Source organism: Cricetulus griseus, chromosome 5 (assembly GCF_003668045.3).
Source record: "Cricetulus griseus strain 17A/GY chromosome 5, alternate assembly CriGri-PICRH-1.0, whole genome shotgun sequence".
Classification (NCBI taxonomy): domain Eukaryota; kingdom Metazoa; phylum Chordata; class Mammalia; order Rodentia; family Cricetidae; genus Cricetulus; species Cricetulus griseus.
Genome location: NC_048598.1, coordinates 190,923,829 through 190,951,023, shown reverse-complemented (window position 1 = coordinate 190,951,023; position 27,195 = coordinate 190,923,829). Strand labels below are relative to the sequence as shown.

At 47.5% G+C, this 27,195-nt stretch overlaps 1 protein-coding gene and 1 pseudogene across 1 annotated transcript; both read right to left on the bottom strand.

Moving 5' to 3' along the window:
• Window positions 1-53: 53 nt before the first annotated feature.
• Window positions 54-7,185, bottom strand: LOC100764882 (annotated as a pseudogene).
• A 3,389-nt stretch (window positions 7,186-10,574) lies between these two features.
• On the bottom strand, window positions 10,575-26,676 carry LOC103158570 (alpha-1-antitrypsin 1-6). The gene is made up of 5 exons (XM_027416487.1): window positions 26,049-26,676; window positions 24,411-24,684; window positions 23,315-23,462; window positions 22,332-22,516; window positions 10,575-10,764 (listed from the first exon to the last, which is right to left on the bottom strand). Exons 1-5 carry the CDS (start codon window positions 26,674-26,676, stop codon window positions 10,575-10,577), a joined length of 1,425 nt encoding a protein of 474 aa, XP_027272288.1.
• Between the last annotated feature and the right edge of the window lie 519 nt (window positions 26,677-27,195).

Here is a 27,195-nt window from a genome sequence, read left to right as displayed (position 1 = left end):
TGTGGGCATCATAGGCTGGTCACTCTCCTAAGCTGTGGCCAGTTTTCCATCTCCTAGAATCTCAGCTCTTCCTTGGGAACTGATCTGGCACTAGTAGGATTAATCACTTTCCCCATGAAGAGAAGGTTGTGGCTGGCCTCCTCCAAAATTAATAGTAGGAAGGGCCTGTTGAAATGGAGGTTCTGGAGGAGTGGCTTGGAGATGCTCTGGAAGTCGGAGATGTCTTCCTCTTCTGCTCCATCCTCATCCATGGTCAGCTCCACCCTGTGTACTGCCTTTGGAGACCAAGGTTCCCAGTATTGAGGGAGCAGGAGCTGTGCCAACATGACCCTCAGCAAGGATCATACTGCATTGGTCCCAGGAGGCCCAGAATCCAGGCCTAACACTGTCCTGATCGAGGGAGACGTAGGATGTTGCAGGATGTAAACTCATTTCTGCTTCTCCAGGAGTTCAAGAACACTGTGCCTTGTTCTCCACTCAGTCTACAACTACCACCCACCACTGGTTTCAATCTGTGGCTGTGTTCCTCACTTTGCTCCTGGCCAAGAGGCAGCCTGGCTTTCTGGGGAGCAGCATGCTTGTAGCCTCAACCATTTGTACCCCTGTGCCATGTTCACTGCCCTGCCTCCTGGAAGGATGGCTTTCTTGTTATTTGCTCACCTCCAGCCACTGAGTCCTGGAATGTTCACCCTGAAACAAGTCTTCTCCAGGTTCTCTCTCCATTCCTGCACTTCTCTCTGAAGCCTGCCTCTGCTGTCACTCACTGGCTTGTTTCTCTGGTGGCCTTCAGCTCTCTCCTTCCACTGTCTCAGATTCCAGCCCATCCTTTCCTGCCGAAGTCCCTAATGGCTCTCATACTCCATGTGACCTGAATGTGACCCAAAGGCCAGACCATTTAGCCACTCTTTGGGCATCCCCTGCAACTTTTCCAGCCAATAATGTAGTACTCCCATGTTCCAGAAAAAGCCCCCTTGTATGGCTTGAATCCGCCCCCATTCTGCTTAACCTAACTTCCTAACATCTGCAGTGCGGTGGTGGGGATGACACATGATGAGCAAAAGCCATTTTTGTATGGTGCCACCTTGTAATCACAGGGTGCTTTCATGTCACCAGGAGGTACGAGGTCCCTCTGGTGCATAGATAGACCCAGCATTGGAGCACCCAAGCTCCCGGCTGTCTCCCCAGGTCAGCCATCTCTGAGGGACAGCCAGGCCCAGGACATGGCTGGAGTTGTTATTCACCATTTCTGCCTTTGAGTTCACAGAACACTGTGGGTGTTCATTGGTGCTCCCTGGTTGAGTTTGGAAAGGGAAACCACTAAGCATAAAGAGCCTGGCCACAGGGTGTTAACCTACCATGGTGACCCTCAGGGGTGCCTTTGACATGGTGATTCCCCAGAGGTCCGTGTGTTCATTGAACACATTAAGGCTGCTGGTGGCATCCTTGAAGTTCTCCAGATGAAGAGCCATGGAAATGGAGAATTTGGGAAAAACAGCCATCCCCTGCTACTCATGGAGATGAAAGAAGAAAACAGAGTTGAAATCTTGTTGCCTAACAATCCACCCAGCTGCAGACCCCGCCCCCAACAAACAAGAGCAGCTCTGTACTGCATGACCGAAAAAGGTAGGCTGTGCCAGGGACCCCTGAGGGCAATTTCCTCCCATCCTCTTGGCAATGCTGGGAGGTGGTCAGAGGGCTTGCTCAGAAAATGAGATGGGGGTTCAAAGAACCTATGAGTTTGTCCAAAGCTGTAGGAGGCACAGCTTAAAGCAAGCATTGGAGGGATGAGGCTTGTTAACCACCCTGACCCATTTTTTTCAAATGAAGGAAATGATGTACACCTGGTCACCTGGAAGGCTGGAGTAGATGTTGTGTAACAGCCTAGTGGTCTTTGTGCTATTCTATGGGCCAGCCTCCCTGAATCCTCCCAAATCCTGGGCATTGTTTAGGTCCTAATTCTGAGCTTTATATTTCTCAGTCAATGGAACCCATCGTTATGCAAGAGGTCCCTGTGCTTTGCATCCTCTGTCAATAGACTCTATCCTTATGCTTATTACAAATCCTCCCTCCTTAGGCCCTTGCCCTGAGCCCTGGCTATCAGCCAAAATGTCATTCTTACTGTAAAGTCACAGGTGGTTTGCTACTTTCCTAGGGAGTTTCTATGGAGCTATGCTTAAAGCTTTGTTGTGATAATTTCCCTTAAGTTTTACTGTGTTTAAATGTATAAGAAAAATAAACTGTGAGGTCAAACTCTGGAAGTTTCCACCCAGCACCTGTTGAAGCGGTGCTGAGGGGACTTTCATTCTTCACCTCCTGGGTTCTCTCTGTCAGCTGTGGGATTTGCAGGGGTTAGGACACAAAGCTACACTGAGGTTGTGACTACCCTGGTCCAGCTGGAAAAAAAAAATAAGTTTCTGTCTGCCTGTGTTTCAACCTAGGCAAGCTTTCTTTCCCCCTGTCTTGGACTTCAAAGGTCCTAGGGCAGACTGAGTGACACATCTTGTTTGTCCTAGGGTAGACTGAGTCACACATCTTGTTTGTGTCTCAGAACGACACCAGATGGTGTTATGTGCTTGCACATCAGATCACGAGACCAAAAGAGTCTCACTCCTGGCCACAGGAGAGTGCCTGCCAGGGGCTGGAGGAGAAGAAATGGGAAATGCTGCTTGGCTCAAGCAGGATGGATATTTCTGGATTTCTGTCATCCAGCCCTGGATCTGGAGGTGTTCACTCCGCACTTTGCAATTACAATTGCTACATGGGGGCTTCAGAAGTCTTTCTGCCACATATGCAAAATGGGCCCTGTGTCAAGCAATGACTGGGCTCGGTGGTTGAGTCTGGTCAGGGTTTCACTATGCCATGCACACCATGTTGTCCACCTTAAATACACACAGTACTTTCTTGTTGCTTATGTTAGGAAGAATAAAGTAAGAAACACACATAGAAAAAAATCAAGCACTCAAAAGGACATTCTGTGACCAGCAGCCATATGGAGGCTGTGTGTGACAGACCCAGTTATGACCACATGCCAAAAGCAAATCTGCCTGGCATTTATTTCTGAAATGCTTGAAACCCAAGGATGTGAGCCTATCTCCCTCCACTTTGACTCCCAGGCATTGGCCCAATGGGGCTGCATCATAGTTCCAGATGGATGGACAAAGCAATAGTGAGCCATGAATGAGTCTCCCAGTTGTGATGGTGCTGATGGTGGTGGTGATGGTGATGATGGTGGTGATAGTGGTGATGGTAGTGAGGGTATTGATGATGGTGACGATGGTGATGATGGTGGTCATGGTGACGGTGGTGATGGTGGTCATGGTGACAGTGGTGATGGTGGTGATGGTGACGGTGGTGATGGTGGTGATGGTATTGATGATGGTGATGGTGGTGATGGTGACAGTGGTGATGGTGGTGATGGTGACGGTGGTGATGGTGGTGATGGTGTTTTGTATATTTTTCCTATCTTTGGGATGTGTGAATGGCTGAATCCTGTCTGATAATAAGTGTGTAACCAAGTCCCAGATCCTATATCCCAAAGACCAAAAGTGTCTCCACCTCTCACCCAGAGCCAAGGTGGCCGTGGAAAAGGTCCTGTAGCTCTGGGTGGGAGGTGGGAATAGCTGGTTTCTCACCTCAGCGGTAAGGGCTAAATCCATGTGTCAAAACTGTCCCCCAACATTGCCTTCTTGTACCCCTCAAGTTTTTTCTCTTCTGGAAGAATGAAGACTCCTGAAATGTTGCAGGTATAGGGCTTCTGGAGGACACAGCTGTGTAGGTGGGAGAAATACTGAAAAGGGAACCAGCCTACTCGCTGCATCATGGGTACCATAATCCAGACCCCCTGACGCATCGTCAAGGACTTCATTGCTGGGAGCTTTAGGTCACAGCAATATTTCCATTTCCCCGACAAGAGAGTGAGTGCACAGGAATCAGAGAGACCAGCAATATCCAAGGCACATGACACTTTGTCCATCAGGGAGGCCCTAAGCCGACCCACGCCAGAAATGTTCCTTGTGGCAAGGCACAGATCTTACGAAGTAAGGGAGTGTGAGCAACTGAGGCCTGGCCAGGACTTGGGTGGTCAGCTCTTCAGAGCCATTGTTGAGCCCGACTGCTGTGTATTCACTGGGCTGGGAGCTCCAACTGGGGCCAGAGACACTGGGGAGGACTAGGAAGCTGATTTTCTTGCCTTTAATCCTGACTGGATATGGCCAAGGTGGCTGTGTTACAGAAGAACCCATCCTTCTGCACAAAGCAGTCCACAGCCTTAGGAAACATAATCAGAGAATTATGGGAGTTACTAAGAGAAAGGAGGAATGAACTCAGAAGCAAGTTGTTCCCTTTGGCAGCACAAAACTGTCCACTTTCTGGGGTTCTGAGTCCTTCATTCCCAAGCTTACACCTCTCAAAGTGCCAGGCTCCATACCCGTCAGCCACCTGGCCACTGACCTGGAAACTCCCAAGAAGCAGTTCAAACTCCATGTACCAAACAAAAGCTTGTTTTTTTTATTGTTTGTTTGTTTTTGTTTTTTTCTTCACAGCCACCTCCTTCGAAGGAAGATGCCCAGATAAAAGATAGGCTGCTCAGTCACATCTCAATGTTGGAGGGATAACAATTGTTAAATATATATGACATTTTATGGTTCCTTTGCTTTCTTCCTAAAGCTGACAATATCTCCCAGGGAGCTTGTCAGGGAAGACTTTCTGGAAGGCCAAGGTGAGCCCTGAAGGAGTGCCCATCACTGAGGAGGAAGAGAGGAGGAGGAGCAAAGCCATTCACGTGACAGAGGTGGCATCAGGCAAACTAGCAACTTCAGAGGTCATTGTGACCCTGATAGGGCTAATGTTCCTTGTTGCCTGTGGTGCTTTTGGGGAGAGGAAGGATAGGGATTTGGAGAGAAGGCAGGGAGTGGGTCATTCAAGGGCTCTGGGGAAAACAAGCTGAAGACAGGGCTCATTAAGAAGCAATTGCTGCTGGATACAGGGACACATATTTGAAGTCCCAGGATGAAGAAGGCCAAGGTAATAGGATCACAAGCCCCCACCCCTGCTCCCCAAAGAAAAAAAGCAGAAAAACAAAGGCACAGTCATAACAACTTTGGTAAGAGTTAATGTATCTTGGCACACTGAACAAGAATAGTGGCCGTGGTTCAGACAGCCGTCAGATTTAGCATGTGGTGTGGTGGGAGGAGAAAAGATACCCAGGGTGAGGGGATATCACAGGCCAGCCTTGGGCTGGGATCAGGGCAATTTACTGAGCCTCGAAGAAGAGGATCAGGGGAACGGGACTTCTTGGATGGGGGAAAGCTTCCGTTTAGAACATGCCACGCCCAAGCTGCTCCATTCAGAAGGAGGTGATCAGGAGGCAGGCAGGTGGATCTGACATGGAGTTGGGGGCCTTCAGTGCACAGACAGGTTGTTAGACAGCTTACATGGCCCAGCTCACTGGCGAGAAGACCCCAGAATAGCAAAAGAGCAGGGAAGGAGCACCACGATGTGTCAGCATTGTAATGACTTCCGGGGAGAGAGAACTGCACCAAGGTTAGGCAGAGGAGCAGAAAGGCCACGCTGAACTAGGAGAAGTGTGAAGCTGCATGGCTGGCAAGAGCCACTGGCAGCCAGGCCAGGCAGGTGTGTCAGGACAAGGTACCCTTCTGTGTGGTGGGTTGAAGGCAAATTAATGAAACCATTTGAGACAAGACATACAACCCTCCCAGAGCTAACATTTGGGTGAGGTAGAATGGAAGGCACATTTGGCCTAGCACCAGTGGGCTTCCAGAGGTGTGGGCTAGGCAGTCACAAAGGGTCCTACTGGTGTCTTAATGCTCTGCTGGCATCACTGGAATGTGATTTTAGAGCAAAGGGCCCTCGTCTCGTTTGTCACTGAGTCTAAGAGTAATGTAGCTGGTCCTGGATTGAGATACCTTGTCCTGAAACTTAGCAAGGAGGAGGAAACAGGGGGCTATATCTATAAAAGGAGCTTCAGATTCCGGAAGGGAGAGGTGAGGTCAAGGGATGGAAAAAAGGAGCAGGATAAGAAGAAGTAAGAATAGGAGAGGCCCAGACAAGGAGTCCAGGAAAAGGAGAGGCAGTATTTGTCTGGGGCAAAAATGGATAACTTTCCAATAACTAGAATAGATCTATCTAAATGATTCTGATGCTCAAGACCTTCCTAATGACCTAAAGGACTAGATGATACTGAGGAGAGCAGAGAAGAGAGAGCGAGACAGAGAGACAGAGACACACAGAGACAGAGAGAGACAGAGAAACAAACACAGAGATAGAGACAAAGAGACACACATACGCACACAGAAGACAGACACCGCCACACACGCACGCGCGCGCGCATGCGTGCGCGCACACATACCCACACACACACACACACACAGAGAGAGAGAGAGAGAGAGAGAGAGAGAGAGAGAGAGAGAGAGAGGGAAAGGACTCAAAAGGAGGCACCCAGAGGTGGACAAGAGCAAGACACTGCTCCAAGCCAAAGGAGCAGAGAACATCCAGAAAGATCTAGAGGAATAGAGTAAGTCTTGAGTCAGCAAGGGGCTGCCAAGGCACCATTCAAGGCTCACCAACCTTTAAAGAAGTTGTAATTGGCCAGAAGCAAGTTAGGTAGTGGCTTCACATCCCTCAGCAGCCTCCTAACTTTCCCATGGGTCCTGTCATGTATGGCCAAGTTTATCTGCTTGTGGGCTAATTCGTAGTCCCCTAAGGAGATGAGGAGGACATCACTGTTGAAGATGCTCTGGGCTAGTGTGAGAAAATTCCTTTCTGGCTTTAGTTTCTTGTTCATAAACAGCAAACTGCCAGTGTGGATTCCACACTGCTCATTAGGCATCAGGTCATCCAGTTGGTTCCCAGGAGGAGGAGTGCATCAGTGTCCAGGTCTTTCATGACTCTGAAGCCCAGATCTTTCAGAACCAGGCTGAGGGCTTCTGGCTTTCCTGGAAGGTCAAGAGCATGAGGGGCACAGCAATACTGAGTGGAGAAAAGATTGCAGTTTTGTTTTCATTGCTCACTGGCAGCTGTCTGTACAGGCTCAAGGCAAATTTTTGGTTGTTGTAGATGGGGGATGGATACACTTTGAGTCAATGATGTTGGTGGTGTCTCTTTCTCACAGGCACGGGGAACCAGCCCAGCTACCAGCAGCCAGAGGGACAGAATGGAGTGTGCCATCCTAGATGAAGAAAGCAGTAGATCCACTCAGTCTGGCCCTGTGGCCCAACAAGACGCAAAGCTCCAGAGGCTTCCTGCCACTCTTTGGTGGGGGGGGCTTAGATTGGCTATGGATGATGGGGAGGGGCTGGGAACTCTAAGGGACTGGCAAGATCTTGGGCACAGTCAGGCTCGAGAATCTGGCAGATCAGAGTGTGACTCAGTCAACTTCTGCCCCTCCCAGTGGAGACCCCAGGTGTGAACAGAGGTCAGAACACCTGCCCACAAACTATGCCAGAACAGAGCAGGGAGAAGTTGACAGATATTCAACCAAAGTGTAGACCATAGAGAACGCACTCTGACTGCTCCCTGTGAGCTTTGGACTTGAACTCTGACCTCCCACTGTCTGTGTATGTGTTCTCAATATATGCTTAAGTTGAGTTCGGCTTTCCAGCCCATCACCCGAACCCCTGTGCCAGCCAGTTGCTGCCCAGGTGAATGCTTTTGCCCTTCTCTGACCTGCTTGTCCCTTGGAGTCTGAGGCCTTCAGACTAGGTTCCACCTCTTCTGTATCCACTGGCCTGTTCTTGAGTTTGGCAGGAGAAGCGGGGCTGGTAGATTTATATCCCCTTGTTGGTACAGTGCCACGCTCCGGCATCCTTCTGCCACCCAAGAAAGTTCTTCTCCAGCTTTTTCCAGATGTCCCCTGTTCCTTCAATTTTGGGCAGTTTCCTGCTTTTACCCACCTTGCGGCCTACCTCAGGATGCCACCTTCTTGAGTTCTCACTCGTACTCTTTGAACCCCCACCCACTGGTCTACTCAGCACCATCTTGTCCTTTGAGTCATTGAGCAGGCTCTGAGCAATATGTCATTTAGTCCCTAAAGCCCTGCAAAAACATGGGCCCAGGTAGGTCGAATGGCCTCCTCGGGGTCCACAGCCAGCTAGTGGCAGAGCCAGGTTTCTAACACAATCCATGTAACATGAAAATTAAAGGATCCAGAGATTGATATTAGGGTTCAAGCTTCAAGTGAAGACCAGAAAAGCAAAGTAGCCGGTCACCAGCTCTTACTTTTACCTCAGACCAAAGGGGCAATCCTCAGACTGCTCTTGACTTCATTGCCCCGCAGATTCACTCAGACTGCTATGCTCTCCTCAGTGTGGCTAGAGACTAATTGCTTCACATGAGACCCTTTTCCTTTTATACCTCTCTAGTGCTGGGATTAAAGGTGAGTGATCCCAAGTGCTGAGATCACTTTTGTGTGAGCTGTGTCTCTTTAGGACTGGATAAATTGCATGTAGCTCAGTGTGGCCTTGAACTAACAGAGATCCCTCTGTTTGTCTCTTGAGTTTTGGGATTAAAGGTGTGTGCCATCACTGCCTGGCTCTATAGCTAGCTAGTATGGCTGCTGGGATTAAAGAAGGTGTGTATCACCATTGCCTGGCTCTATGGCTTGTGGCTAGCTTTGCTTTCTGTACCCTCAGGCAAGCTTTAATAAATCATAAACAATATATCACCACAAGATACAGATCTCCAATAGTGAAACTTTAGCTTTCACTGCCCCCCATTCAGAACATGTGTCCCTCTGTAATAAGAACCTCTGAATACTAGCCTTCTAGGCCTTTTGAGATGCAGTCCTGCAAGGCTGCACTGTTCTTGCAGCTGACCCTGCAGTGCTCTCTGGTCATGTAGAGAACCACATGCCCAAGAAAAAAACTAGGAGCTCTGGGGCCCAGACTGCAGGCCAGAGAAAAGTAAGTTTTACTTACGAGACATAGAGTGGGAGTCTGATGTATACACAGCTGCCTTGGACAGAGGAGTGAGGGAAAGCAAACATTACTTGGAAGTTCAGTTAGTCACGGCCACATAGCAAGGTCAGCATGTACCCTCTTCCGGCAACTGTTTTAGCCTCAGTGCTGTGCTCACTGGTGTATGGGGAACCTGGAGGCACAGAGACTGCTGAGCCAGCCATCTGTGGAAAAGTGTCATGCAGCCGGTCAGACAAGAAGCAAAAAGAGGGCCACCCTGGGACATCTTTTCTCTCATGCCATCCGTCATCCATCCATTCATCCATCCATCCATCCATCCATCCATCCATCCATCCATCCTTCCTTCCTTCCTCACACCTGAAGCATCTGCTTATGTTTGACCATGGATGGGCATTGAGAAGTGATCAGAGAAAAATATTCTAGGTCACTCTTTCCAGTAAGCTAGATATCATTTGGGAGCACATGCCCCCACTATGCCTACCCTCAAACACTTCTGGGACTGTGGTAAGGGTGTGTGAATACCTCTGGACTGTGGTCAGGGTCTTGGCTAGCTGTTTCTGGTTCTTGCTTCATTAGCCAAAGAATTGAAAGTTGGCACACAAAGATACATGGGTGTGCAAAGCAACACAATAACTATTTGGAGAGAAGCCACTGTACAGATTATAGAGGGATACACAGTTAAGTTTGACAGTGGCCCTATGTGGAGTCTAAAGGGAGGGTGGGGCTGGTTACTTAGGGGTGTTTATTTTGACTGATGGATTAGGCCATGTACTCATTTTCCCCCTACTGCTCATGTTTCTCCTCATACGCATACGATTTTAATACATGTCCAATTGTGCACATCCATAAGATGATAAATAGGGTACAAGTTCACTTGAAGGACGCATTTTGCCTTACTGCACATGTACTCAAAACTAGTTCAAGCCAGATTGGCCTTTCTATTCTTCCTACCCAAGCACAATGGGAACGTACTTAAATAGTACTTTGTTGTTAGGGATAGAGAAATGTCTATTATTGTTGAGAGATGGTACATGAAAATCATTGCAAGTGGGGTTCTGAGGTTTAAAGACGCATTGTTTGGAGCAGTGTGTGTGTGTGTGTGTGTGTGGTATGTGCATGTAAAAGAACTAGGCTTCTAAGTGGAGAGAGAGAGAGGAGAGAGAGAGAGAGAGAGAGAGAGAGAGAGAGAGAGAGAGAGAGAGAGAAACCAAGTGGAGTCCTAGGTTCTTAACCATTCCCTATGCTGGCTTGCTTCAGAACCCTGAGTTGTTTAGGTTCCCCTTGAATTCTCTGAATTCAGCTAGCATTCCCTAAAATGAAGCCTTCTCTACCAGGAGGTTTTAAGCTGGATGCAGAGGATGGACAGGCTGTTCATAGTCAGAAAGCAGGACAGAGAATGCTGGCTAAGTGACTGGAATAGTTCCCTCATAGGGTCCCCATTCTGGTGTGTTCCTATGGAATCCCTACAGCTCATCATCTTTGTTCCCTTTCACATGTTTCCAGGATGTGCACAAGCAGTGTTTTGTTCCTCTGTGTAGAAGCACAAGCAGCAACAGATCAATATTTGGAGTAGGGAGAGCAGTTGCTCTTGACTAATTTGTCTGCTAGGGATGCACTTTGAGGACCCAATCCCCACCCCCACTACAAGAGACAGTTGTTGTCATATTTTACAGGTAAGCCCAGGAAACTCTGAGTGACTCGTTCAAAGCAAAAAGCCTGTAGAAACTGAAGCAAGCTGGCCAAGCTGGGCGATGAGTCACCTACACTCACGTTCTTTCTGCTCTGGTGAGCAGCTTCCTGGGGACAGGCACATTTGGAGTTGTCTTGAAGGCTGGAAGAAGAACACAACAGTGAGGCTTCATGAGGTCTCCAGTGCTAGGTGTTCTTCATAATACCACTTAAATCTGACAGCCTTACACACACACACACACACACACACACACACACACACACACACACACACACACACGCTCACGCTCACACGCATGCACATGCGCACCTAGTTCTTTCCTTGGGTTAATAGTTTGTCCTGGAGTTTCTTTGGCCAAATTTTCTAAGGATGAAATGGGCAGTTGTACATGTTTGATCTACCACGGCCTGACAGAGTGGGTTGAAAGCACATCCAGGACTCACTCTCTCTGTGGGTGAACACTGTGATCTGCTAACTGTGACTGGGAGATGGGAAATTTTTAAAAAAGAGGTTTAGTTAGTTCACTGATTTGAGGGTTCAGGCCATGTTGTTTGCGTTGGCTTAGTTCTGCACATAACTTCCTTATTGTCAGTGTCACAAGACAGCTAATGACATCATGTGGCAGGGAGTCTATGTTCATATCTGCAAATCTTGTACTCCTACTTTTTATAAACCATCAGATCTTGGGAGCCCTGTCTTAATGACCTAATCTAGCCCTAATCACTTTCTGAAAGATTCCTCTTTAGACCCCATGGTTAGGTTTTGTTTTGAAAATGTTTGTACCATTAACAAATGACTCTGGGGATTCAACTCCTTTGTGAAGTATGGTGGGCTGGTAGTCTTATTCAAACTAGTCTAGATATCCAGGAGTCACAAAAGGGATTTGGGTGATGTAGGCTAGGATATAGGACTCTGGTTCTAGAAAGGACAGTAGATATATAAACTGGAAAAGAGGGATGGAATAGCAGGTTAAGTCTTGATGAAGGACCTTACCCAGGAAAAAGGATAAATATTCACCACATGAAAACCTTGGGAGACGGTGAGGGTAGGCTCAGTCGGTACAGTGTTTGCCATGCAAGCATGAGGACCTGAGTTCAGATCCACAGCACATACGTCAAAGCTAGGTGATGTAACATACACCTGTAAGCCCAGAACTGGGTTCCTGGAGCTCACTGACCAGCTGGTCTACCTGAATTGTTCAGGCTCAGGCTCAGTGAGAGAATCTGTGTCAACAAATAAGGAAGAGGGCTTGAGGAAGACAACTGCTGTCAACCTCTGGCCTACACATTGCCGTGTACACATCATGTACCCACATAAACAAGAGACAGACAGAGACAGAGAAAGAGAGAGACAGAGAGAGAGACAGAGAGGGAGGGAGGGGGAGAAAGAGAGAGAGGGAAGGAGGGGGAAAGGGAGAGGGAGAGAGGAAGAGGGGTAGGAAAGAGGTTGGAAGGGAGGAAAGGAGGAAAGTAGAGGGGAGAAGACCTTGGGAGATGCATAATGAACACTTGGGAGGCACTTTAGAGATCTTTAGGCAACTCAGTAAGCTGTTCCCATCCCAGCCGCCATCTTGGGTCCTATGTGGTGCATCCTGGGGGATCACTGTAGTAGGAATTGTGGAACTGTTTGAACAGAGAGGAAATAGAATCATGGCGATTAGGGATGTGTGCCATGACATGACAGCACGACTGGCCCACACAGCAGGGCTTGTCATTCATAGAAGCCAGAGCTCTCACTGGAAGACAAGGGAGTGTAGGTTGGAGAAATCTGAACCTTACAAAGGTCCACCCCACTGGAGGCAAATGAGGATTAGAATCTTATTTTATGCTCCACACCAGTGAGAACCCTGTCTACTGTACCATGCCTTCTCCGGGCACTGGTGGGGAGTCCTAATCAGTTCTCAGTGTCCACCGGGGATAAACACCCGATAGCACTGCAGTATTGATTCTGATATCTACACATGCACACCCACATGCTGCTGGCCTTCACCTGCACTTATTTATTGAACAAACAAGTCTTTGAGCCAGTTCACTGAACCTCACCTGGCTAATCTCAATGTTGTTTCAGGGTGGTTACTCCAATTGCTAGAGCACCTACTGTGTACCTGGAGCTTTAAATGTAGTGCCATGTTAAAGACCTCCCTGAAACCCTAGAAGGAGTCAAGAGTACCTATGTCTTTTTGAATAGCAAAGAGTTCAAGTATATTGCCCAGCAAGAAATAGCTCATGAATGGTTATCTCTAGGAATGACCCCAACCCCAAACACTTTGTCTTAGATATTCTACTTTGGGGAATGCCATTGGGTGAGTCGGCAATGATAAAAATTCTATGCTTATTGCCTCAGTACTGAACATGAGTTGCCCCTCAGATGCCAGAGAATGATGCTCCTCCATTCCTTAGTTTCTCCCAAGGTAGATATTAGTACCTGCTCATTTCCCAGGTTTCCAACATTGCAAGAGGAACCCCCTTCCCTCAAATACTATTAAACACCATCCTTACTTAAGTTCAAGTACAAAGATCTGATCAGGACACTGTTAGCTATGGTGGCCATGACTGAACACCATACACTGGCACAACACCAGGAATCACTACTTTTCATAGTTCCAGAGGTTAGAAATGCTATTGATAGAATTGATTCCTGAGCCCTGCCCAGACCTCTCCTTGGCTGACAGAGGGTCATCTTCGTGTTTACATCCATGATGACCTCTCAGTAACCTCATCTAACATGCCGTCTGTGTTCAAGTGGTTTACTCAGGTCCATGCTGCCACATTCAAGTGCCCCCTTTTCTAAGGATACAGATTATGTTAAGATGTCCCAGACACACTCATTTTCACTTGATTGCCTTTGTGAAGAACCTGGTTCCAAAGTGTGGTCTCCTGTGTTACCGGAGGTTAGAATCTCGACATATGAAATACAACTCAATTCACAGCAGCACCTGTCTGTCCTTGGGTAGCACAATAAGGGTGTTCTATTATGGAAATTTCCAAATGTCTAACTGTGCTGAAATATCTTCATGGTGGACCACCCAAAGTAGGCACTCATGCACAGTGTGCAACATGAATCACTGTCCATGGCAACATTCAGGACAACCCTCCAAACAAACAGGAGGACAGCAGAGGATCTATAAAGTCCCTTTTTCTTATTACCAAGAAGTTTGTAATTCAGAATCATTCACTAAGCCCTCTGAATCCCACACAAAGCACAGAGTGTGATCCTGAGCCGACACATAGTGCTATGCGTCACTTATCAGTACGTGAGGTTCAGTGGATGATTGCTTGGTTGACTGAATCTGAGCACTGATCTCTCTAAAAGATGTCCCAACAAAGCAAATGCTCACTGGGAAGAAATGTATTTTTAGGAGCACTTTTGATGGCACAATTACTAAAGTGGCTCAAGATGGCAGTTTGTGACAACCCTGGGGCCGACAACTCATGCTGTTTCTACAGGAATTTTTTCCCCCCACTCAGTTTTCCAGTGTCTGTCTATTCACCCACATAGTCACAGAGATTAAAGCTATCTTTGGGGCTGAAGGTGTAGCTCAGGGGTAGAGAAGTAGCCTAGAATGCAGAAGCTCTGGTTCCATGGACAGCAGTGTAAAATGGTAGTCCATGTATCTATGGAGGATTGAACAGGATTGCTGTGGACAGTCAAGTGAGAGAATGAGGTTGAGGTGGTTTAGTCAACAAGATGAACAAAACAGCCTCCTGAGGCTAGTGACTGGGACTTGTTGATGCCTCTCTGGCCTGGAGACGAGGTTAATATTAACAGGCTCAAGTTGATGTGAGATTGTGCAACTGGGGCCTGGTCACCAACTCCTGTGGCTGATGCCATCATTCACCTTATCTTTGGTACCTCAATTGCCCTCCATGGAATGCCCGGGAGGGCGGAAGTCAGACCTGGGCAGTAGAGTGTTAGCGCATGCTTCGCCAATGTCATTCTGAAATAAAAATGTCTGCTGGTGGGTGCCCCACCACACCAGTGTCTTTCCATGCAGGCTGGGAGTGTCAGAAGCAGAGGGCCTTTGGAAGCCATCTGTGTCTTTGAGCACAGGGAACGTGCACACAGGCAGAAGGACAGATGTGTAGTGGATGGGAGCTCTGTGATCTTCTATGTCTGGACTTGTCTCCATCAGATGCCCTCCATCACTGCTAGAGTGAGCCACGCCCATGCCAACCACGCTTAATAAAAAATCACCCCCTTTGTTTGAGACAGGGTTTCTCTGTGTATTCCTGTCTGTCCTGGAACTCACAGCTCAGAGATCCGAGTGCAGCATTGCCAGAGGTGGTTTGGGGTAGTTGCCTCCATGGTAAGGACAGCTTGGGGAACACTATTCTATTTTTTTCCCACTTGAATGGGAATATTTTAAAGGCCACAACAAGTCCTTAAGTGAAGACTAATCCAAAGCTCTCCAAATTCATCTGACCAAGGACCCTCTCCTGGTAATCTGATGAGGTTCTTTCCTGCAGGCCAGGTCCCCATTCAGGTAAGAATAGAGCTGCCTCCTGGAGTATCCTGGCCCTCAGAGCATCTTGTCCCATGGAGCATCCTGGCCCCTGGAGTATCCTGGCCCCTCTGCCCCTTTATTTCCTCATTACCCCTTCCATTGACTTCTTAAATTAATGTGTCTTTTTAAACATTAGAGAAGAAAGTGAAATGGTCTGTGCCCACCCCCTCACACTCTTGGCTGCTTTGAGAGAACTGCCTGTTCACTGACCTTAACTATGGGAAACACACCTTATCCCTCTTCCTGCCTACTTGCCCTGCCAGCGCCCACACAGATCACTCTTTTACCTGCCTTGGGTCTCAGATGCCATCTTACCAGTGGGCAAAGGGATCACAGAGGGGTGTCTTTTCTGACGCTGACATCTGAGCAGGATCCTCATGCCAGCTCTCCCCATCTCCTGCATAACAGGACTCTCCATGGGACTCATCGTCTTTCCCCTTAGTATGCACCTCCTGTATGTGCCCGAATCCCCCAGTGACAGCCTTCCAACAGGCACACACTTTTGTCTGTTTTGTTCCAGTGGCACACCAGTGCCTGGCACATAATACATGCTTAGTAAATAGTTTGTAGGTGAAATAACATGTGTGCTCACAGGAAAAAAAAGCCACACATGTGCACTCTTCCTTTTAGCAAATTTCCTTTGGCTATTTCTGTTTAGTTTTCTTTCTTTCTTTTTTTAAAGCTTGCTGATTATATTATTTGCTGGCTTTTCTACTGGATGTTTACTGTTTCCCAATAATAGATTTGAAAGAAATATTTAAAAGAATGGTCTTTGTGATACTTGTTTTCAAGATTTTCAGTTTGTTTATGGGCTGTTTATGTCATTTAATTTTTATTTATTTATATTTAAATCTCAAATATTTTACTTTAAAATGGACTTCATTTTATTTATTTTAGGTTTTTTGTTTGTTTGTTTGTTTGTTTGTTTTGTGACAGAGTCTCTCTGTGTAGCCTTGAATGTCCTGGAACTTGCTTTGTAGACCAGGGTGGCCTGGAACTCACAGAAGTCCACCTGCCTCTGCCTCCCGTGTGCTGGGATTGAAGTGTGAACCACCACTGCCCGGCTTTACTCTGAAATGTAATATACTGTTTTGTAATAGCCTGCAAAGTAGCAGGTGACCTTGAGGCACCTTCATACCCTCCATGTTTGGGTTGACACCCTCTGCACTATCTCTCTTCTCCCTCTAACCCTTTACCTCCAGGATTTTCTGGTTTGCTTCCATACCACATGTGTGCTATAATCCTTCCTCCTTCTCTCCCTTAAAGACTCTGTTTACCACGCATGGTCCCTGTTCTAGTTTCCTGGTGTGTCACTTCCTCAATCCCACTGGGCCTGCTTTGGGGAACAATAGTCCACAGGCACCGAGAACAGTATATGTGATGCTGTTGGTGGAATGTTGTAGATGACTTTTTTTGGCTGTAAATTGTCGTTATTATATTTATGCATGTTTCTTTTTTTAAGACCTTACATATTTAATACAGTTCGTTACCCCTGTACAAATGGAAAAAATTAAGTTCAACATTTCTAGACCAATATGGCTGTTAATTTCTGTACAATGCCAACTCAACACGGTAAACTGGGATACTGTTTTCCAAAGTTGACAGCACAGCTAAAGTTTCAAAAAATTCAATATATATATACATATATATATATATATATATGTGTGTGTGTGTGTGTGTGTGTGTGTGTGTGTGTGTGTGTGTGTAATAGCAGTATGTTATACATCAATAGCAGCAACATCTTTTCCAGGTTCTGCAGTCATTTGAACAAAAATGTAGAGACATCCAGCACTCTCCATCTCTCCATTTAAAAAAAAAAGTAAAAAGCAAACTCCCAGAAAATAGCACAGTTCTGTACTCTTGTGGTACCTGGCACCAATTTTTTTTTAAATTAGCTTCTCAATCATCATCTGGAAGGAAACCATTCTGAGCAACATCATTAAAAAGAGCTCTAATAAAGCATGGTCACTGCTATGTATCATAAAGCAGGTCCACATATGAGTGAGTACATATCATCTTTGTCTTTTGAGTTTCATCTCCCTTATTGATTATCTGTCTGGTTGTTGGTTGATTAATGATTGTTGTCCTACTATAAGGACAGATGAAATTGCCATTGGCCTTTGTCGGGAGCTGTGATGTTCGGCTCATGTAGATGCATGATGGCTATTCTCTCATAGTGAATTCAATGGCACTAACCCCTGTATACTGTTTACACTTTGTAAAGTCAAACACAGCAATTCTTTGGATGATTTCTGGGGATAGCCTTAATAAGAAAGTCTGTATCTACTTAGCATCTCTCTATATTTTTGTTTTCTGCATTTCAGAGTCTGCCTTGAAAGCTAGTCCTTAGGGTCTGAACTGACTGTTGAGGCTCTGCTTGGAGTTGTTGCCTTGTCAACCTTCTTGTTTGGGTCCCTGACCTTACCCTGGCCTTGCCAGTGTCTTCTTCAACTGTCTCTGTCTGAGGCATGTCTAAAGACTCCATTTCATGTCCCAGCTCACCCCCAGAGGGGTCTTTCTGCCATGGCTCCCAGCTCACCCCCAGAGGGGTCTTTCTGCCATGACTCCCAGCTTACCTCCAGAGGGGTCTTTCTGCTATGGCTGGCTTTTGTGTCTGTTACACTGGAAACAGTCCTCTGATGAGAGGTGGTGGACGCGGGCCAGGGAACCAGGGAGGCACCAAAGGTGAAGGATGGGGTCATGGACCCAGATAAGAAAGAGGGAGGAGGTGGGCAGAGGGGCAGCTAGGTTATCTGAAGAGTTAATAAACACACCTCTCTCCCTTCTTTGGAGTTTCCAGCAGGAGATCAAAGGATTTCTGGGGCAGGAGGATGGGCTCAGAAAGCAGAGGAATGAGGATCTGGGACTGTTTCAAGGAAATCTGGGAAATGTGTTTTGATCAGCCAGAACTGATAGTTGGTTGGGCATGGGCCATTCCATCCCAGTTAAGGTGTGGGCATGTGTTTGGGCTTGGATTCCAAAGGTATTGGTTCAGAGATGAGCACCCTCTGTGGCTCCCGACCTTTGGCCAACAGAGACTGGGGAACAGGAGACCCAAAGTCAGCCTAGGTCTGGGAGGGTGGCATAAGTTGGACCAGGCCAGCATGTCCAGCAACACCTGTGGGCCCACTGTGTGCTGAAAGCTCAGAGGAAGGCTATTTTCCTTCTCTGGCTCCATCAAAACCCTGGATGCTTCAGGGTCCCTTGTATAAGAAGTGTGCTGAGCTAGGTGGGGGGCTGGCCATACCCACCCTGTGTGCTCAGGAGGAGGCTGGTGAAGACTTACTTATCAGGATTGACAGGGCCAGCAGGAGACAGAGTGGGCTGGATTGCGGTGCCAACTGTCCCTCAGGCTGTTGCTCTGGTGACTTCATGGATTGAGTAGGAAAAGGAACATTCAGTCCCTATGTGCCCGGGGCACTGTTGGTGAAAAAGAACCCAGGGCAGCTTGGGAGCCTGACCATATGCTGCTGTGACCCATGGTGTGCCTGTTGTCTAAGTTTAGCTCAGCGGGGAGCAATCACTTCAGTTTAGTCCTTTCTGAAATCAGAGAAGGGACGGAGTTCTGAGGCTACCTCAGCCCACATCAAGGAGCAGCTGAGCATAGGGCAGTAGGTTCATGAGCATCAGGGGCCTATGGCAGTGCATGAGCCATGGTGTCTTCAGGGTTACCTGTCTCCAGTCAGTGTGTGAGCTACCACTCCTGCCCTGGGAATTCTCACACCAAGACCTGGCCTTCTGCTATGTACTGTTTGTTTGGGAATAGAGAGATAGGTCAAGTGCCTAATGCCACAGAAAGGGACCTTGGTGGGGCTGAGAAAAGCTGATGGTGTCCATCCATCCCAGGGAGGGGGAGCTTTGCCTTGAGGAAGGAGGGAATAAAGCTGCTTTTTCCTCACATGTGCATCTACTTCATGCTATAGCATGAAGTAGCCTTCCTAGACACACACACACACACACACACACACACACACACACACACACACACACACCATCACACACCATCACACCATCATACAGCATCTGCAGAAATGCCTATAGGAACACACACGCACACACACACACACACACACACACACACACACTGACGTGGACCCTTCCCTCACTGGAGGTCACACAAGCACAACAGGACACACACCTGACTATCTCTTCAGAGTCCTAGTTCTGGCATGGAATGGAAAGCTGTTCAAATAGCATAGGCTGTCACCTGGTGTTCTACACCCACGTCGAGGACAGTGGCTCCAAGTGACAGATGCAAGGCTAAAGGAAACTGCAGTCTAAGCTCAAGGTCGAAGTGCTCCATCACGAGATGTTTTTAAACAATGCCCAGGATTCGTGGACAAGTGCCAAACTTTAGCCCATCACAAACTCCCAGTAAAACCAGCCTCTCCTTCTGTCTGGGTGAGCAGCCCTCTCACCACTGGGGAGTGACAGCTCCATTCAACTCCAGCTGAAGTCCCCAAACTGGAACCTGGCTTGTCATGTTGGAGGCATGTAGCCCAGCTTGGTAACATGCTAACATCTTGCTTCTCCCATATCTACCACAGTCACCACAAACGTAGGAATGACCTTACTTCCTTAAGTCCCTTCCACCACCATCCGTCCCTGGACACTCTGAGCTTCAGTTGGACTCACATAAACTTCCAGTCTCCTGAGGGTGGTTTGGGGACAGGTGGTGGTGGGGGAGGGGTTCTCATAATGTTGTGCTCAGTTGTGAACTAGTGAAATGGGGATAGGGAGAGTTCTAGCACGGTGGTTGTTTCTCCACTGGGCAGCCCAGTGTGATCTTAGAAAAATGTTCAAAACTTGAGTTGTGGGCCTAAGATTCCTCAAGGTTCAAGAAATTTTATTTTGTGTGTAGCAGACTAGCTCTCTGAGCGGTAGGGGTGGGGTGGGTGGGTAGGGGGTGGTAAGCTTTCCAGAAATGAGAATTCCTGGTAGTATCTTTGTCCTGCTTTGGGTTACCACTGTCTGATGGGGGGCAGCCTCCAGCAGCACAGGGCTTCAATGGGAATCCATGGAGTTGGTGAAGCTAGACATTTCTAACTGAGGGGGTTAGGGGAAAAGGCACTCACAAACTCTCTTGGTGTTTCCTTCAGACAGCTCTACTTTAAATCTTTAGGTACATATTAAATCCTTAATAGTTTTTTATACCAGGAGATTGAGGGCAGAAATGAGTATAAGGAATCAATCATTCAACCAAACCTAGAAAGGAGAGTACATCAGCCAGGAATAGCTGGTTTGCTTTGTTCTTGTTCCCTGGCCTTAAAGAGTTCCACATTCAACTCAGTGCTATTTAACAAAAACATCTTAGTCTAACTTTGTTATTTTCAAAGTTTTTGTTTCTTCCGTGATGCACTCCGAGACCTGTGAACACATCTCCCGACATTAGGGTTAAAAGAATCTAAACTAGCTGGGCTACTGGGATTCAATTGTTAATCCTTAACTTGAGCTGCTCATCAGGTGAAACTCACAGACCCTGGCTGTGAAACATATCCTGGTATTTATTTTTATTCATCAAAACTCTTTTAAGTTATCAATATTGTTATCAAACTAGATAGTACAGCTTAATGGGGGAATCATCTTCTTGACAATGCAGAGGTGACAATGCCCAGTAAACCAGGATGTTTCTAAGAGATGAGCACACTGTATCACAGGCAGAGAAGGTCTGCCCACAGCCCCTCACACCATGTTAGGTATCAGAGAAAGACAGCTGCAGCAAACATGTAAAGGCACCGCAGAAGCAAAAGCCATTCCAGGGTCTGCAGTACGGTGGCCTTGCCTAAACAAGACTGACCCAGCAGAGGATTCCTTTCTGGTGGGCTGACACCCAGAACTTCAGTTGCAACTCACTGCTCTTCTGCATGGCCAATGGCACTTTGTCTCTCGCCAGATTTGTGAAGTGCTACTACAGGCATTTAGGGAATCTTCTCCAGCACCTCTGTGGGGAGGCCTGGTTCCTAGAGAATACTCCTGATGGGAAGGACACCGTCCCTTGCCATGGCACATGGGCTACTGAGATGGAAATAAACCCTAACATATCAAAATTGACTTTACCATCCCCGAGATAAATATTAAGGCTCAGAGTTTGATGGCTTCTCAGAGGTCACATAGCATGCATGCCTCAGTCCCAACTAGAACCCAGATCCTGACACCCTGCAGTTCAGTGTCACTGCCATCATGAGGATGCTCGTATCCTTTGGTGGAATTTGGGAAGGTTGGTGGTACTAGTAGATCACTATAAAAACTGCCACCTTTAGGTATGTGTTAATTACCGACTCCTGTGAAATCACACGACTATGACATTTTGGATGTAAAATAATCAATCTTATGATTCAAGCCATTGCTTTCTGTCCACATTTATTCAGGGATGGAGGGGTATCTCTAGATGAGCTTGGAATGGGTAGCACTCCCATAGCACAGAGGTGTTCTGGGCAGTAGCTGCATTGTCTGGGATGGGGCTTCTGGCTGCTGCAGGCAGTTAGCAAGGCTGATGGCTGATGAGGGCAGGGATGGACTGCCTGTTCCCATGTCAGGAAGAATCTTAAGGTCTGAGACTTACACTTGCCTTTGGAATACTACACCAAGAGTCTGAAGATGGGGGTAGGGGCAGGTGACTTCAGGAAGATCTCAGGGGGCCCATGGGAAAGGGTAGGTGTTCTTCTTCTGTAGTGACATGCCCTTGTTATGACCATTTAGAGCCACCTGTACAGAATGGCTTCATGGTCAGCAAGGATGAGGGGAACAAAGTAAGTGGCTTTGGGCTCACAGGCCTGACTGGCTTGAGGAGACAGAGGCCAAGACCCAGAGACCTTCCTTTTCATTCGGTGACTTGTGAAACACCTCTGGCAGGGAAAAAATGACAGGGACAAAGGCTGGGGTCATGCTCCATCTCCTCCAGCCATTCGAAGGAAATTCCCAGTAAGATAGAGAGGATAGGGCGGCATAAGTTGACACAGTGCAACCATAAGGGGACACGGCCCTCTCCCTTCAGTGCTGGAGATGTGACAGCATGAATGCAGGAGACATGGACATGGGCTGTGACCTTGAGACTTCACACACCTCACGGAAAAGAGGAAGGCACAGGCACCACCAGTAGAGGGTTAGCTGGACACTCAGGTGTAGGTAAAAGTATCCCATGTTTAATGTCAGCGGGGAGGGGACACGACTCTCAGGAGAGGGGTTGATTCCCAAGAGCACTTACTCTCTGGGATTGACTACCCTACCTAAAAAGAGGGGTGCTTTGTTTTCTGGGTCCTGGATGAAGAGTATGAAGGGTCTATTTAGTCTAACAAGAGGAATATCAGACCATTGTTTACTTTCAATGCATGAACCTGTAGTGGATTTTATCCCCATTTCATCGAGGGTCAGCATGGCCTTACTAACCACCTGTAAGAAAGGAAGCAGAACCATGTCAGAAGGGGGCAGGAGCCACCACAGCCTAGAACAAGATCTCGTGAGGAACTCACGAAGGAAGAAGCTCCAACAGTTTGTGTCCGCCCCCGCCCTCAGCCCTCAGCCTGCTCCATGGCGGCCACCTTTCCCCTCCCTCTCCAGTCGTTGTCACTTCCATGCTCCCTTCCTGACTCCATCTCCCATGGCCTTGGATGCAGCTCAGAGCTCCACAGTGGTTGGGACATTTGTATTTCATGTCCTTTGCACAGGGAGTGCCCTTGCCAGTGTGAGCTGTCAGCCCTTCAGAGACTGGGTTTCTGAAGCTGACGCTGAGTGTTCAGACTCCAAGGGTATCCTGCCCACTCTGAACTGCCTTTCATTTCCCTGAACCAGTGGTATCTTTGGGAAAATCATTAATACTTCTGACTTCGTAGTTGACCAGTTGCTCTAAATGCCACAGGTGGAAAAATTCTAGGATAATGTCCCAGGCCACTAAGCCTACATCTCTCTGTATGAATATGGGTAATTTAAATCCCAAGAATTCAATGGTCCCAAGAAAAAGGTGAGATTGAGATTCAGGGAAAGCACTTACATTATCAGCAGAACAAAAAAATCCCCCTATGGCAACTTGACCTCTGACCCCATCCTCCAGTAAATCCCAAAGGTCCTCCAGAGAAGTTCAGCCTTGCCTTGATCCACACCCTTTGTCTTCTCCTTACCCTCACACCTGAGCTGCACCTCTACCTATTTGACTCAAACAAATTCTGGAACCGCACTGTGAGGTGACCTCACCTTGAAGGACTTCTGAGGTGTTTGTTCCATGATCACTGAGCTGTTGGCTTTCTTGTTGAAAACAGGGGTGATTCCTAGTAGCTCCATTATTGTGTCCACGTCATGAGACTCAGACAGTGACAATGTGGGTATGTGTACCTTGACCATCCTAGCAGGGAGGAAAGGAAGCTTTCCTTTAGTGTGGAAGGAACACTTTGTCCCCGGAGCCTCTAAAATGCCACCTCCTCTGAGAAGCCCTCCAGACAGACTCAGGTGTTCACATGGAACCATGTCTCACTGTGCCCTACAGTGTTTGGTCACCCCCTCTTACTCAGCCAGGGTTACCCCGCCCCCCAAGACATGACTCCCAGGAGAGTGGGAGTCAGCATAGCTGAGTGCCACAGTTCTCCTCTCCCTGTCATTGCCATGCTGAAGGTTCAGTGCTCAGTTTGGGTCTTGGGCTCTCAACAGCTCTCTGCTCTCCGTTGCAAGTTCTGGGCCTCAGAAAGTGCTGTGCCAGGCAGCAGAGTGGCACCTTTGCCTATAGTTCACCTCTGGCCTATCTGGGTGTCCATGTGTTTCCTAGCACACCTCACTTAACAGGCAACAGGGTGTGGGTTAGCTTACACAGCACTGGTTCACTGATTTCTGGGGCCTGATACACTCCACGCAAGAGCGACAGAGGAACGGAGGAGTCTCTTGTAGTCATGCCCTGGGTGATCTTTTCTGTCTGAGACTTTTCCGCAAGGCTCTTTTCCTACCCTTCAAACACCCCATGGACTCTCCACCTTGAACTCTAACCCGCAAGGTGGCTAGGGCCTGAGAGCCATCTCCATCTTCTTGTCTCAGCCATAATATACACTGCAGCTGTGGTCTCTGCCCTGGGCTCTGCCTATTGAGGCTACAATGTGTATGCCATACCTGGGTCTGATTTCCCCGAGGACAACATGTTCACCTCTTCATTTTGAGCATGGTTCTGTCAACAAGCCTGGCCTATGGCATGGGAATGAACACTTGTCTGTCTAGAAGCTCAAAGCGGCTGTGGCCCCAGCTTCTGGCCAGTCTTCTAGGGCCTTTGTCACATAATAATCCGATGTTGGGTGGTTCTGGGACTCACCTTAGGCTAAATTGTTGAGTCATCCGGCGGAAGTGTGGGAAAGTCAATCTCTCCTCTACCTTGTACAAGTTCTTGTTTTTAGGTATGATGAAGTAGGCTATGGCGCTGCCTTTGTTGTTGGTATGCATTAGCACCGTGCTAGACAGATCGTTGACTTGGAACAGATGATACACACCCACGTTGTTGACCATCGGTACTTTCATGGCCTGCCTACGTCCTAGGTAGAAATTCTCCATCTTGATGAACTGACAATCAAAGTTGCTGATAATTTTGCCTGGAGATGATGAAGAGGGGATGTCAGCTAGGGTGGATCTATGTCTGCGCGAGTGTATCAGAAGAAAGGAGCAAGGACTCTTCTCTTGGAGCCCTGGTTTTATCAGCCAAAAACAGAATAAGAATGGGTATAATATGGCACAAGGGCTTTGTGAGGGTCGCTTGAACTTGGGGAGGGATGCAGAATTTGGGTGTATTCTATCAGATTCCAAAGGTAAAGTGTCTTTGAAAAAAAAATCAATATTAGGTTTACTTAATGGTTCCCTGGGGATTCTAAATCATAAAGACTTAGGGGTCAGTGGCCCCTAAGTCACACCTGTACATTTTTTTGGTTTTGTTTTCCTAGGGGCTTCTTGTCCTTTTCAGGCAATGGTTTAATCTATTTTCAAGGCACACCTTTCTAGTACCTTGAGTCCTTTCCTGAGCCCCTAGATGCAGTACAAATATCTGGGTAGCTTTTCCAGGGCTGTACAAAAACACGATCATCATGGCCATCAGAATATGTAGGGACCTCAGGGAACTATACTCACAGGCATGACCCTCATTAGGACCCTCAGAGACCCTGGCCTCATGTTCTCATTGGCGGGGTGACGGGTCCGGGAAGGGAATGGAGCTATGGCCTGGGTGCTTTCCCCTGGACTTTGTCCAGGGGAAAGGGAGCTCAGGAGAAGAGGAGCAGGCCTTAGCCTCAACTCCTAGCCCTTCCCCAGGCTATATATTCCCTCGGTGCACAGATGTTCCCATCAGGGGCCTGACCTAACTGTTTCCAGGCAGGAGGTCATGCTTGGGGTCAAGGTTAGTTAATCAGGTCCTGTGCTCCACAAAGTTCCATGCACTATGTCACCTCACTAATTCTTTCACAGCTCACAGAATTGGGCTAGCTTTGTCCATGGTAAATGGACAGTCACACCCAAAGCAGATAAAATGGCTTGTCTAACAGACAGGTAATGGCTGAAGGAGGCCACACTGGAAGCCAATGTTTTCAGGCTCCAAAGATGACTCTATAATGCTTACTGTGCCTCAGCATTTCTCCATGGAAACTGCCCTATGTATGCTGTGCTATAATTTCTTTTGGAAAACACTATATATTCTCCTGTTTCACTCAAGCAGATTTCAAAAGAACATTTGTGCAGAGAATGATCTTTCAAGGCCAGCTGAGGGGTTGCTTTAATTCTCCATCCCATCCCCAGTCTCATTGGGCGTTGAAAACTGTTATGCTGCTTATTGGCGAAAGACTAAAGAAGACACATCTAGGCATTTTTCCCTCCTCTACTTTGGGGTGCCAAGGAGACAGAACATCGGGATATGAGCATCTATTTGGAGAAATTTCCTGGAGCCAGCTCAGCTTAGTGACATCGCCCTTACCATTCCAGATAATGTAGTTCATCATGGCAAGGAATGTGTCATTCTTCAGCTCTTTGGTCATGTGCATGATTTTCCTGTTGGTTTTCTTCATCATATGATTGTTGATCTGGGTCTTGGCTTCATTGCAGTCTCTGAAGTTGATAGCCACGACTTCAGATAAGTACAGGTTCTTGATCATCTCCACAGATTTGTTCCCCTGGTTCAGGTTCCGGTGGATGAACACACTGCTACCACTTCTCAGTGGGGACACCTCGTTGGGCTGGTTGAGGGCACGAAGTAGATACTGGAAACACTTGTGGATCTCAGCTTCAGACAAGCCTGTTTTGTTGAGCTTTAGGGCCTCCAGGGTATGTTGGCTAACATTACCATTGGCTCCTAGGGAGAGCATTAAAATCGAAGCAACAACTCTAACAGGGGAGAATAAAATATTTTCATGTTTTGACTCCTGCGCCATCTCTTTGTACAAAGAGATGGAAAAATTGCTGATGGTGAGAGCTACCTTCCGGCAATTAAAACGATTAATGCTTGTGTCACTGTAGAATTCTTCATATGTAGCTTGGGTTCTGGAAAGCAGGTAACACAGGCCTGCTAGCAAGAGGAGTCCATGGGAGAAAAAGGGTGTCATCATCCTGCAAGACAGACAAAGGGAGACACAACCCTGAGTTGTGTCAACTTCCACTAACCAATGATTGACACATGTGAAAACAACCACAGTTTCTTACACCTATGTTATCCTCCCAGTCTGGGTGAGGCACTTTTTACAGCCTCGCCATTGAAAGAATTAGGGACAATTAATACTCAGGGCAGGTCATGTCTACCTGGTCTGCACTTCTCTGATACATAAGAACACTTTGCCTTCTTGTCTCAGTCCCACAGGGAAGCTATTGGAAGAGAAAAGTCCTCCATTTCTTCATGAGGACATATTACCTCAGAGAGGTTAAAGAATATATTCAAGACCATGAGCAGTGACTGGCAGAAGCAGGTCCCACAGCAGGCTGTCAGGAGCCCACTCTACTCCCATCTACAATGACTCAGCGCAAGGGAAGCTGCCCTGTTTAACAAAGCTCTGGCCACTAGAATCTGTGTGACCTGTAATAAAGATCACTTTCTGAGCCTCTTTTAAAAAACAGAAATATGAAGGGTATTA

Coding starts and splice junctions, on each gene's coding strand:
- LOC103158570 (XM_027416487.1), bottom strand. CDS start 26,676: ATGATGACACCCTTTTTCTCCCATGGACTCCTCTTGCTAGCAGGCCTG. Junction 24,685..26,048: donor GAACTACATTATCTGGAATG/GTAAGGGCGATG, acceptor CATCATCTCCAG/GCAAAATTATCAGCAACTTT. Junction 22,517..23,314: donor CACCTCAGAAGTCCTTCAAG/GTGAGGTCACCT, acceptor CCTTTCTTACAG/GTGGTTAGTAAGGCCATGCT.